This window comes from Centroberyx gerrardi, chromosome 7 (assembly GCF_048128805.1).
Source record: "Centroberyx gerrardi isolate f3 chromosome 7, fCenGer3.hap1.cur.20231027, whole genome shotgun sequence".
NCBI classification, from domain to species: Eukaryota; Metazoa; Chordata; class Actinopteri; order Beryciformes; family Berycidae; genus Centroberyx; species Centroberyx gerrardi.
Window position 1 is genome coordinate 2,722,991 of NC_136003.1, and position 14,286 is coordinate 2,737,276.

The 14,286-nt window shown below is 41.2% G+C and overlaps 1 protein-coding gene across 1 annotated transcript in view; it reads right to left on the reverse strand.

Annotated features, from left to right (window-relative positions):
• Positions 1-1,023: 1,023 nt before the first annotated feature.
• prr12b (proline rich 12b) overlaps positions 1,024-14,286 on the reverse strand; it is a 30,346-nt gene continuing 17,083 nt past the window's right edge. The window contains 10 exon segments of the mRNA XM_071905208.2: positions 1,024-2,229; positions 4,216-4,311; positions 5,164-5,295; positions 6,141-6,238; positions 7,311-7,430; positions 9,156-10,081; positions 12,723-12,856; positions 13,387-13,503; positions 13,606-13,914; positions 13,916-14,211. Coding sequence (XP_071761309.1) covers positions 2,095-2,229; positions 4,216-4,311; positions 5,164-5,295; positions 6,141-6,238; positions 7,311-7,430; positions 9,156-10,081; positions 12,723-12,856; positions 13,387-13,503; positions 13,606-13,914; positions 13,916-14,211 — 2,363 coding nt within the window. The 3' untranslated portion in view covers positions 1,024-2,094.

Consider the following 14,286-nt stretch of genomic DNA (forward strand, 5'->3'; position numbering starts at 1 on the left):
AGCCTTCTGTGACGTCAAAGCATTAGCATGGGGCCAATGATCTACCGGGAACACATGGATGATTCTGGTGTCTATTTTCTCACCACTTAACGGGGTTGAACGGGGCTGAATAACGGGACAACCTGCCAAAATCTTGCTGGATTCCCTTTAAGTGTCGCCATCTCCAACAAAGATCGATTGTGACGAGAAGCAACCTCCTCCTGAACTGACTTCATACATTTGTCTGGTCCTCAGTGCAAAAACAGCAACACTTTAGGTGCTAAGACATCGCATCATGATAAACACCCCTGTCTCTGGGACCACTACATACTTCTACACTGGCCTCAAACATCATTTACTCAGACCTTGTCTCCCATGGGCCATGACACCTGGCTGTTTACGTGAAGAGAGAATTCCCCTCCTCACCTGCTTGCTGAATAATCTGGTTTTAGGCCGACTCACACAAACATTGTAACTGGGTTAGAATATCACAGGTAAGCTCATACTCTGATTACAAGAAACCCTTCCTCCCATATTAAACAGGTTAGTGTAGCATGGAAACATCTTACTGCTTTCATTTTTCGTGTTCACCATCTATCAAACTCAGATTCACATTATGGGTACATCTTGCTGTGAACAAAAAACATGAAATTGACTATTATTACAATTACTATTATTACTGGAATCATAATTAGTTTCTCCTGTATTAGAAGTAAGCTATTGCTCAGTGAAAGAGGGAGGGGGGATTTTCTGTTAACTGTTCATAACAAGAGGGAGACTCAATCACAGGGTATCAAAGGTTTATGGAAACAATTAACCTGAATAAAACCTTACCAGAGTATGGACACTAGACATTACTCCATCCCTCCTACAGTCTCCACAAATATGAAAGCTAGTTCACAGAGGAGAAAAAAAACTGACAGGGAATTGGACTACATTGCTAATCAGTAGGCCTTTTAATGCATCTGTATCACAGTTGAGTTCCACTTGTTCTCAGTTTGGTGAAATAAATTGAGCACATGGTTATTGCTTATTCATCATCACTTTTGTCATTTCAACATTTTTATTTCCTTTTGTCAAATACAGGAAGTTCATGTACAGAAGAGGAACTGGGAATTAGAGACTGAAGTAGCTGTACAATATTTACAAATTCAAATCAAAAAATGCTATGCAAGAGTTTCCACATATCAAGGTCAAACTCCCAAATCATAAGAAATATTATAATCAACAACAAACAGATATAAAGGACAGACATTAAACACAGACTTTTACGCTTTCGGATCATTTCACCTGCCACACTTTCTTTCAGAAAAGGACAGTCATGCTTTATTTTTTCTTCATTACAGGCATAAATCCTCTCTTTCATTGTCTTTTGAAGAGCAAACAGAAAGAACACAGCTTAGTTTTAAATACATTTCCCCTCAATCTCAATCTTTTTCTTATTAAAGCAGACAGAAATAAGGGAATATCACATAGTCCTTTTAAACGCCCCTTCCCTTCACTTCTATCTTGCTCAGTTCTATTTTTTCTTTCACCTGTTAGAAGTGGTATGAGCGAAGGATTGTAGGCGGGCCATTTCATGTATACCCCGATAAAACATTATTATTCAAAAATAATAACAGCAAACAATCTCAGCTAGGGGGGGTACTTTTTAAAAATGTCCTTGTATAAATTATACAAACCATAGTTATCAATACATATTTATAGACAGTTTAAATGTGTATGTGTGTGTGTGTATGTGTGTGTCTCAATGCAGATCTTGACAAAAATCTCTTTTGTAGTGCCAAACAAATTTGCCATCGTCCCTTTTCTTTCCTCTTCAGGAAAAGCATGGACATTGAATCCTTCACATTCACAAAGTTCATTTCTCCTCTCCTTTGAACACGTTTCTTGAAATCAAGGGAAAAAACTCAATAATAAAACAATTCTTTTTTTTTTTAAAGTTAAAACCCATCTTCTACAAAACCAAACAAAGCCAAAACTGGAACCATCCCACTCCAGCACCCATGTAGTTTCTTTCATTGGATTCCTTTGTTTCACACTGCAGCTGGATGCCTCCATCTCTCAAATAATGCAGGTGGATGTGTGTGTTTCCTGCCTGGTTGTGATCCTCCTTTAGGCCTTGGCACCGAGGCTAAGCAGCTCCATGAAGGAGTTGAAGAGGCTCTCCAGCCAGCCCTGGTTGGCCATGCACTGCTGCACCACCTCCTCCTGGCCGGGGTCCTCCGCCGCCTGCTCAATACTGTCCGTCTGGCCAGGGAACAACAACTCAGTTACATACAATGGCCTTTAGTGTAGCAAGAAGAAAAACTCATCTAGGAGAGTGGGAGGATGTGCATACAATTGGAAATACTCTGGCCCTGTAGCAACTGAAAATGTTATAACTGCTGGATAATGTAATAACTTGTCAAAATGTAATAAAATGTCCCTCTAAACGGGCTGAAAATGTAGTAAAACCTGTTAATGTAATAATGATAGATAATGTAATAACATCACATGATTACATTAACTGGTGATTGTTGTTTTATAAGGGGTGTAACATTATTAACTGATGATGTAATAATAATATCGACTAATTATGTAATGAATTTCTACATTCTTCTTAGTCTTACCAGTTAATGCATTATTAGTCAATATTATTATGACATCAGCTTAAAATGTTACACCTCGTGAAGTAATAATCGCCGGTTTATGTAATAGTGTGTTTTTATATTATCGGCAGTTTGTTACATTAATGGGTTTTCAATCTGAACCATTGAATTTTATTACATTTTGACAAGTTATTACATTATCTGAAAGATATTACATATTCAGACACTATAATAGGAATTAAAATTTTGGATGTTAGCCCCCCCAAATGTAAAAAGGTGCAAAATGTAGTAAGGCGCGCAAGGGCTTCACTGGCACCAGAGCCAAATGGAGTCCCCTACTGGTTGGTTATATAAGAGCGCACCAGACGTGTTGAGACAACAGTCTCAACACGCTGTTGAAGCTCATGAAGTTAGCATGGAAGAAACAGTTTATTCCTAGATCATGGCATAGAGCAGGAGGGATTTTCATTACCAAAGAGAAAGATTCGGCAGATATCAGTCAATTTCTGCCAGTTTGCCTCCTTAATATAAAATCGAAGACTTTCTTTAGTGTAGTGGTGCAGAGGCTGTCAAGCTACCTAGAAAGCCATAGGTTCATTGATACAACAGTGCAAAAAGCTGGAATACTGCAGGGAGAGCTGCGCTTCCCACCCATCAGGGCATATGGATTATATGAATACTATGACTACAGCAGCACCTGGTACCATAAGGCTGAACAAATTGAATGATAACCTAAATTGGGCTCGGATGAATGTTAAGCCGAGTAAGTCTAGGAGCACATTCCTCTCTCAAAGCCCGCAAAAATACAAGAATACGGAGAATATCACCGGTTGATCCAGGACCATCGTTTGGATGGTGAGCGATTCAAGGCTCATTTCAGGCTTTCAGGCTATGTGATATGTGGTGTGCTAGCGGCACTCCAAAAAGTTGAGATATTTTTTATCTCAAGACGCCATGGTCATGCCTGAAAAAAAGACGGCTCGAAACGTGTGCGTGCCGCGATTGCGTCGCTCTTGTCTGAAATGCGCCCACATTGAAAATACTGGATTTGGGCACGCAAAAGACACCGCATGTGAACTGGCCCTTAGTCATTGTTGTCAGAATCAAAGGTGATTTCAGAAATTATTGAGTGTTATGTTAGGGATAAGCCTAAGTGTAGGTCTAGGGCAGTGGTCACCTTGGATTATGGCACGAAGGACTGCAACATCAAATCCTGTGTATTGGTAAATGCTATTTAAATACATATATGATTAAAGATGTTTAATGTAGACATTGTTAAAATTTGTTGTTTTTGAGCAGTTAAATATTGCATTTACAAAATTTTTCCTGAGCCATATATACTGCACAGAAATTAACCATCCAAACCAAAATCATGAAATAATATGGGACTTTTAAATGCTTTTGGTTGCATTTATCAATAAAGGGAATTCCAACAGTTATGTACAATCAATACAGTATTTGTGCATGGATGTTACTGTATTAGTGGAACTATTTTTTTCTATTTTCATCCTGAGTGAATATAACAACATGCCCATTCATGATTTCTTGCATTTTGCATTAACCACTGGGTGGGTTGCGCTTCAAAAACAACAAAACAAAGTGAAGGAACTTTTGAAGGTCAGACAGTTAAAGCAATTGTTCTTACCTCCTTCTTGCAATGCAGGAAGGTGTGATATTTGTAGTGGTGAAGAGAATGATAAAGACTGTAGATCCGGCAAGTCTCGGTCGAGAGCTTGAGATCCTAAGAGGGATGCCGGGGAGAAAATTAGGAAAGATTTTTAAACAAGTTCAGGCCTGAACATGAACACATGAGCTTTGTTCCAGAGTGAAACCTCTACCATTTGAAGTAACAATGACTCTTACAAAACCATCAACAGCAATAATGTTAATTATAATACATTTTGAAGGATAGTGGGTAATTCCTAAATTGACAAAGTAACACTCACTTACAGATTGAATCCTGTATATTTTATATTCAGATATTGAACAATGAGCATCAGGTAATGTTTTGTGAGGCCATTAGAGACAAAACTGCAGTAAAAGCCTCCAGGCTTCCATCTGCATTAGGAAAAGGTTAGGTTATCATTCAATCTCTATAAATATCTTAGGCCTCATTACAGAAAAAAATTCTTGTCCTTAAGGTCAAAGATAGGAAAAATCTTATTTTGCTATTACAGAAGTAAATCCTAAACTCATGGTTGTGTCATATCTTATCTCACACCTCCTGTGTTAGCACTTAAGTTAGGAAATCTATTCTAAACTATTTTTGTAAATTCTAAATCTCAGTCGGCAATTGTTTGTTTTTGCCTGTATTTAGGACTGGTTCAGTGCTATTCTAAAATAGGATTCCTAAATTTGGATATATTCTCAAGTTAGGATGCTTCTGTAAGAGCTAAATTCATATCTTAAGATAAGATTTTTTCCTAAATGCACAATGAAACCTTATTCTATAATGGCAAAAATCTTAAATATCCTCATAAACTGAGACAGGATAGGACTTTGGTTACCCACAATCCTTCAAAAAGTACAATGGTGAGTTGATAGTGTGACTGTGACTGTAGCAGGCTGATGCTGTAGCCATGGTGGTTCTGACCTGCTGTTTAGGCATACTCCTCTTGACCCGGTTGAGGGTTTTGCGATTGTAACCCTCCCCACCAAGGTGAACTTTGACGGCTCCAGAGTCCAGTGGGTCTGCTGTCATTTTGGGGAAGACGTGTAGAGCCTCCTGGAGAGAGGGACGAAGAATTTCAGCTCAGGTTTTAGTTCAAAATCTCAGATGATGACTTCGTAGGATGGCTGCAAAGGTCATGAAAGGGTTATCGATGTGAATATTAGTGTCCTCCTTTTATAAATCTTTGAAAACACTTTTTGTAGGCTCGTTTGGAATTGAACTGTGGACTGTATTTGTTTTATTGTTGTTTGAATTATCCTGTGCATTTACCCTTTTGTGTATAGCATCTTTTGTAGTAGCTTATTTATGGTATATTGGCTTTGTTAGTATATTAGTATATTGAATTGGTAGCATAGCCTTAATCCTAACCCTCTTCATACTAGGCTTGGGCCGATATTCGATATTAGTGAATATTAAGATATTTTGTGAATATTGCAATATTTCCCGCGATATCTAATATAGAAATGTGATGTAATTTGAAAGAAATAAAATACAATACCTCCCACACACACACACACACCCCCCACCCCCCTATACTACGGTATATTATATTTAGGCAGGACAGTATCGCAATATAAAATTTTGCATATCGCTCAAGCCTACCCCATACCCTAACCAGGGTCTATATCCCCATCCCACCCAACATTCACCATGTTGGTAAATATTTGTATTATTTTTTAAACTATTCATTTGTTCACATTGGGGGTTTTTTCCTTTCGTTTTTATTTATCCTGTAAAGCACTTTTTAACACTGTTCTGATAAGTGCTCTATAAATAAAAGATATTCTGACAATAATAAATCATCATCAGCAGGTAATCAGCTCTAATAGAGACCTTTGTGTGATTTTAGGGGAAGGAGTGCCTCTAAAACAGACAGCTAGAAGAATAAAGAGGTTTACCTGGTGCTGGGCGATCATGTTGACTCTCCTCAACAGCCTCCTCTTCTGCTCGCTGAGCAGGCTGTCAATCTTCCTCATGGGCGGGAGGTACAACTCATCTGAAGGGCAAACGGAGTTTCATTTTACATTCTAGTCATTTATCTAACTCTAATCCAGAAAGACAGCCAATGAGGTCAACAGTAGAATAAACTGCAATTCCTAGATGACCAACAAGCGTTACAAGCAACTAATAGATGAAGGTCAAGGGTCAGAGGTGAGATTACCCTGACAAGTGATGGAATAAATATTCCTGTGACCCTAGAATGATCATGGATGATAGAGAAGTGCTAGAGAAAGACATACAAGCTGAGGAGCCCCCTCAGTTTGTATGTCTTTCTCTAGTGCCCCCCCCCCCTTTATCATGGAGCATCATGTTGGTTCAGGCAGAACACTGAAGTCGGCTGATTGGCTATCAGCTGACTCTTACTATCACCAATCACATTCAACCAACATACTTGTTGCTTCACATAGGCTAGCTACATGTACTATAAGGATGGCGGTCTGGTGTTGGCTCAGGTTTTATTGTGCTCCCCACAGAATCTCTCACATGCTGCTTGGATTCATCTGGGGAGCATCTTCAAGAGCAGAGCCTTTTCCACCAAATACATCTGTATAACCATTTGTTGCTACAAATAGTCCTCCTTTGACATTAGTGTCTCTGACTGAACCGTATTTAATCAGGTAGTCTCACTGAGATCCAGATTTCATTTTAAGAGAGACCTGAGAACAAACAACATTCACAAAAATGACAAAGAAAACAAACAATACAATTCAGTCACACAGTCAGCACCATACATTATTAAAAAAAAAGCAATTACAAACATCACAGAAAATCTGAGATATCATTGTTTTAAAATCATTGAGGGTTCAGAAGTTAATAATATAAAACCAACCAGTGCTGTGATCTGGTAACATAAGTATGGGAGCAGGAAGGTCATTCTACCACTGGAGAAGTCCAACCAAAGACTACAGCAGGTGATTTCACTGATTACTTCCTCCTCTCTTGAAGGTACGCTAATCAGTGAAATCACCTGGTGCAGTCTTTGGTTGGAATGAAAACCTGCATGCACCCGGCCCTCCGCGGCACACGGTTGAACACTCTTGTCCTAGAGGCTCCCGGTGTGTCCTCACCATCAGTGTCCTCCAGAGCTTGGATCATGTCGGGGTCGAGCGCTGTGCTGACCAGCATCTCCACGTAGCTCCTGAACATCTCCCTCATGGCCCGGCTGTTCACGCTGCCCCGCACAGGCCCTGAAACACAAAACACACACACATACACTAACGCTGTGTTCCATTTAAATTCGGAAGTCGGACATTCCCAGCCGGTAATTCTGTGTGTTCTAGCGGCCCAGCTCAGAAAAGCCAGGGAAAAGCCTATGATACATTTTATCTCCTTGTTCTATGATATTTTGTATGTAAAACTTAACATGTCAAGGGCTATAATCAGAGCTTGGGAAACCGAGTTAGGCCCGGGTCCTGAAGCTGAAAACTGGACTAAGGCCATGCTCGAGGCCAGCCGACTGTTTCTATGTAATAGAGCTCAGGAAACACAGTATAAGATTATGCAAAGAGTACATAGAACTCTGGTTATTTGCAAGAAAATGAACCTACAGCTTTCTGAAATGTGTAACAAATGTAAAAATGTGAAAGGTACCCATGGTCACTTATTTTGGTCTTGTCCTCATATTGCAATTATTTGGGATAATGTAAAGACATAACTAGAAGGTATGTTGTGTTGCAATCTGGAGAAAAAACCCTGGATGTTTGTGTTAGGAGTTTTGGAAGATAGGCCACCACTAGACAGGAATCAGCTTAACCTTTTGAAGAAAATATTGTTTATATGTGTCTGTATATATGTATACGTATATATATATTTGTATTTTATTTTTGGTGTTTCTTGTTTTTGTATATACTGACACTTCTATAATGGTTCCACTTGTTTTAACACAGCCAATTCTCCAGTGGACCTCCATTATGGTGCCAACTGTGGTTTCTGGATTTGTGACGAAACTGCAAAGTCTCTATAGTCATCAACTAATATAATTTTTGTTGGCTTTGAGTTGAAGTGAGCCATTATACAACATAAGTGTAAGGTAGCAGGTTATAATGTGGTTGTACTACTCAAGTTTAGGTGTGTCGACTGAACTTAGTTAAGAAATTAAAGGGAAGCCAAAAACAGAGACTACTTTTCAGGTTGGACTGAAATCTACTGGTTAAAAAAGCAGCTTGGTTGCTATTGGCTGATCCATGACAAAACATTAACCACTAGATGTTAGTTCAACCTGAAAAGTAGTCTCTGTGTTTAGTTCAACCTGGTCTCACACAAATACATGAAATGAACACGACTTAACACCAAATTGCGTGTTACGTGAAGGAGACACGACTATAAAAAGGAAGTAGTCTCACATTGAGGTAGCGCAGTGGAAAGTAACGGTGTTGTGATTGGAGTCACATTTTAATTTTTAGTCAAAGTTTTTCTTATTTATCCATGACCAATATCACGAGAATTCACGCAATATCGAATACACAATTGTACAAGCGTTTAAACTTATAAACCTAAAATCTATTAGTGGTAGGTAAACAAAGGAAAATAATCATACTTGAAGTGAAAAATTTGTCTTTTTAATTCAAGTGGGTTCCCTTTTCCACAATCGGCATGTTTTTCCGGAAATAGCCGGAATGAGCAAATTACACCAAATGGCCGTTGTTTCCTCCAGTGCTTGAATAGTAAGATCAAATTTCTAGGCTGCTAATAATAATAATAATAATAATAATAACTATTATAGCCTAGAAATGTGATGTAATTTGGAAGAAATAAAAACCCGGCAAGAAAAATCGGACCCCCCCCCCCCCAAAAAAAAAAAAAACAGCGATAATATCGTACATCGCGATATTTTGGCGGGATAGTATCGCGATATAAAATTTGCGATATCGTCCAAGCCTAACACACACACATACACACACAGAGCAGCTGACCTTCGTCATCGCTGGGCGGGTCAGGAGAGGAGTCGGAGGAGGAGGGCACCTCCTTCAGCCACTTCTTCCTCTTCTTGGGAGGAGGCTCTGCATTGTCCTTTAATGTCCTGGCTCTGGATTGACGCTCTGCCTTCTTCTCTCCTCCCCGTTTCTCCTCCTTCAGCCTCCTGCGCTCTGCCACACCGCTCCTCCTCTCCCTCTCCTCTCTTTCCCTTTTCTCCTTCTCCCGCTGCTTCTCCTTCTCCCTCCTCTCCTTGTGTTCTCCCTCCCTCCTCTCCTTCTCCTTCTGCTCCCTCTCCCTTCTCTCCTTCTTCTGCTCCCTCTCCTTCTCCCTCTCCCTCCGTTCTCTCTCCTTCTGCTCCCTCTCATTCTCTCTCTGCTCCTTCTCCTGTTTCTCCTTCTCTCTCTGCTCCCTCTCTCTCCTCTCCTTCTGCTCCCTCTCCTTCTCCCTTCTCTCCCTCTCCCTCAGCTCCCTCTCTTTTTGCTCCCTCTCCTTGTCCCTCCTTTCCTTCTCCTTTTGCTCCTTCTCTCTCCTCTCTCTCTCCTTCTGCTCCTTCTCCCTCCTCCCCCTCTCCTTCTCCCGCTCCTTTTCTTTCTCCCTTTCTCTGTGCTCCCTCTCCTTTTGCTCTCTCTCCTCTTTTTCCCTCTCTTCCCTTTCTTTTTCTCTCCTTTCCCTCTCCTTCTGCTCCCTTTCCTGTTTCTCCTTCTCTCTCTGCTCCCTCTCCTCCCTCTCCTTCTCTCTCCTCTCTCTCTCCTTCTGCTCCTTCTCTTCTTTCTCCCTTTGCTCCCTCTCCCTCTGCTCTCTCTCTCTTTGCTCTTTCAGTTCCCTCTCTCTCTGTCTCTCCTTATCTCTCTCGTCCCTCTCCACTCGAGGCGGAGTTTGATTGTGAGTGGAAGGCGGCGGCGGCTTAGGGAGTGATTGGCGCCTGTCAATCAGTGAGTTAAAAAAGTGAGACAGGGCAGTGAATGAAGCTCCTATGTCTTAAATCAGCTGCACACCAAATGTGATTTCATGAAGTGAACAGTTCACCTCCATTAATTGTCTTTGATAAGCAAGTGACTGTGTGTGCATGGCATGACAGGTTGGGTGGTGACATGAACCAGGCCCGCAATGTGACAAGCATAAAAAGTTTGATATTATGCAAATGAGTATGATGGTTGCATCAAGAGAACCAATCACATTTGGGCAAAAATCTAGTTCTCAAATTCTCCCTGTTATTAATTTTTTGTTTCTAGTTCCACTTCATCTCTGAATGGAAGATGGAAGAGAGAATTATCAGGATTTCTCAGATTATATGACCCATCTCTGACCCAACTGTCTCTCAGTTTATAAACATCTTGACAAATGAAATAATGCATGGAAAGTGGCAGACGTTGTTGGTCTACCTGGTGTGTAAGGTTACCTAAGGTAGCCTAAAATATTTCAGCCGCTAACTTTAGCTCAGGCAGGCTAAACAAGTCATGTTAGTTTGCTAGCCTACCTATTCTATCACATCCAAATAACACTTAGCTAGCTAGTTCGCTTGAGTAAAGCATAATTTCAAGATTACGTTTTCCAGACAAATGATTATGGATTATATTTGGCAAAGCTGAAATGAAATACAAAATGGGTCTACATAAACAAATAATTTTAATTTGCTTCATTTAATTTGCTCCCAGAATACACCCAGCGAAATGTGTCAGAATGTGTCAATATGTCAATGACAGAATACTTTTGAAGACATGTTTCTGTAAATGTACAAGATATGTACCAAATTTTGTGAAGACTGGACAAATGGTCAATGGCCAATTTTGTTATAGGCCATGCCTGCTTGAAACTTCATTGGCTAGTATCAGCTGAACCATCAAAGATATCAAAATACCGAATGAAATTTTCAATCAGCTTAGTCCATAGATGGTTTCTGCAAATTTTGGTAATTGAGATGTCCAATGGTGAAGATGTCCAATGGTGAAGATGTCAAAAAGATGTTTTTCAAAAAAGCCAAAATGGTAGGAAATTCAACAGGGTAGGCAAAGTTGTAGAGCATGTCCGGCTGCATATGTAGACCAAGTTCAGTGTCAATTGGACTCAAGCTGTGGGAGTTCTGGTCTTCTAAGTGTAATGAAGGTATTTATTTGATTATAGCACCACTATGTGGTCTAACAGGATCATCCTTCTTGAATTAGAAGATGTTTGCATAGATGTTTCCTGTAGTGCATTTTACATATAACAAACTTTATGATGATTGGACTGATGATCATTCAGTTATGACCATTTCCCACCTCAAGTTCATCAGTTAATGATGGCTTAATTGTTTATCCAATCAGGCCCGTTTATAGTCCTATAATGTATCTATGTCCATTTAAGCTGTGTACTGAGTTTGGTGTTGATAAGTCAAAAACTCAAAAAGCCTTAGAGAAAAAAATGTTCCAAATGGCAGAAAACTAATATAGCTGACCTGGGTGGGTCCAATGGCAAAGTGGTATTTCTGGCTGCATATGTATACCAGGTTTCATGACAATTTGATTTGCTGTGTGAGATATACAGTATGTATAGCCTCTATAGTTTGTCCTTTATTTATAGCACCACCATCTGGCTGATTGGGGTCAAGTTTTCTGTGTTGTTATTGTAGCTATACACCATTATCTCCCATTTTGCCAAATTTGATGTCTCCATCATAAAGCAGGAAATTGGGAAAATGTGGGAGAAGAAGAAAAAGAGGAGTTGAATAATTTGATTGGACAGGAGGCATTCCATGAGTGCTGATATACAGCACTGGGCTGTTTTACTATATGTATCACTCCGCTTTACAGGTTTTCTATTATAAACAGTTTATGTGTTGCTTGGCAACACTTGGTAGGGAACTCATAAAATCATAATCTGTTGTCTCAAATGACCATTGCTTGATAAATAGCTTTGTTTATAGAACTGTTGTATAAAAGCAATATCACATGAGAGGGAGTTCTCTTATACTGTATATCAACACAGCTGTGATTGCTGTGTGTATATATCAGCCATGCTGATGCAGTATAAGAGCACTCCCTCTCAGGAAGGTTTAAGGTTCTTGAACCCTTAATAATAATAATAATGAATCAGTAGCAGACTTGAACCATTACCGATAAACTGCAGAGAAAGAAAAGGAATTGCTTGGAATTGGTGCCAGGAAAGCTATATTGTAAACTGTACTGAATAAAAGGGACTTGAGTCTAGATTTAAACTGTCTGATTCCCCAGAAAACTTGTTCCAGACAGAGGGGGCACTATAGGAGAAGGCTCTGCCGTTTTTTGTTTTTGTTTTTTAATTTTAAATACACGTCTAAAATACAGGGGTCAAGGTTTTTCAGCTGTGTTATTTCACCAGATTTTACTGCTTAGCAAAGTTGTGTATCATCTAGATATGTGCACGAGAAAATGCCTTATCTGCACGGAACTGCAAGCTGAGATATGAGTGATTGGAGGATCATGCAAATGTACAAACTAACCCTTATGAGCAGTATGGTTCATTGTCTGATCATATTTTCCTGTGAGTTATGATCAAAAATATTGAAACAAACAGGAAAATGAAGCTGATAACCAGAGCCAACTTACCTCAGAGTCAGACCGGCTCTATGCCAGGGCTTTCGGGAACACACTCGAACGTAATCCTTCTTGTTGACATTCTCCAAGAACTTCACATACAAACGCTGGTACCGCATTTTGGCATCACCAAAGTAGCCCAGATACTGAGGGAGGAGGGATTAAGAGTAAGCATTTAAACTTAAAACATTGTTCTATAACTGTATTGTGTATTTTATATGGAAATAGGTTGTCATCTTGAGTCTTTTGAAATAATTGCAAATTATTCAATTATACAGGATTAGGTAGAGGGAAGGATACGTTTTGGCCTGTTGTCAGCCTCAAAAGCCTGTGAGAGGGAACTGTTTGAATTCTGAGGACTTTAATACCCAGAAATCCTGTAAGGTGACGTCAGTAAACTGCCATGGATGGACATGCATGGATTTCACTCTTAATTTTCAATTCATCACTTCCTGTGTGGAGATGTTTTCCCACCAGTGGCCATACAGACACCAGAATGTAATTTGAGTGAATCTACAGTGTCAATTACTGGGGTTGGGATGCTCTTCTCTGTTGCAGCTCCACTTAGAGATTTAGGCTGATAAGACAGCTGGATTTTTACATAAATAAATACTGCACCTTTGAAGGAAAGTAGAGGGAGTCCTGTCTTAAAGGGGATGCCTGCTATAAGACTCACATTGCTGGTAGCACAGAACTGCCTCTGTCCATCTTTGATCTCTGGGCTGAATTTTTGCAGAAGGGCTTTCTGCACTCTCCAGATGGGTGGGGGTTCCCGGCCGGTCTGCAAGGCCATCTAGGTGACGCACACACACACACACACAGCATATATCAGTAATGATAAGGTGTTTATTGTACTGTATACTCCCTGTCCATTTGGAGGGGTGGGGGGGGTCACCTTAAGCGTCCCAATGTCCTCAGTGCGAACCACAAACTCGTCCCGTTCGCGGAAGATGCCCTCGCCTCCGCTCTCGCTGTCCTCCTCTTCGCTCTCTCCGGCGATGGCGGCGTCGGCCTGCTTCTTGGCCAAGTGGAGGGAGGTGAGGCGCTGGGATGCTGGGGCCTCCTCTGGCGTGGGGGGCGACGGGGGTGGGGAGGATGTCGAGGAGGGCGAGGAGGAGGACAGCGAGGAAGGGGAAGGCTGCCCGGCCTCGGGTTCCTGGTCCTGGTCAGAGGAGGACGGGGGAGGTGTGGCAGAGGGAGGGGGGTACCGACGAGGCCGGGGGAAGGGTGGATACAGGCGAGGAGGGCAGGGCCGGGGGGGAGGTGGAGGGGGGCGGAGAGGTGCCTGCGGTGGGCGGCGGCCGGTAGGAGGGTTGCTGCTGCTGCTGAGGAGGAGACGTCAGACGCTCCACTTCCTCGTCCTGCTGGATGGGCAGTGGGGACGGGACGGACAGGGGCGGGTGCAGGAGAGGGGAGGGGGAGGAGGAAGTAAGCGGTGAGGCAGAGAGGGACGGTGATGGAGAAGGAGGTGCAGGAGCAAGGGCAGGTCCAGATGGAGAATCTGAAAGGCAGGGTGAGGGGAGGAAATAAAAAAGTGATCAGTTGTCTGGTAACTGCTGCTGGTTTTAATGCAGGA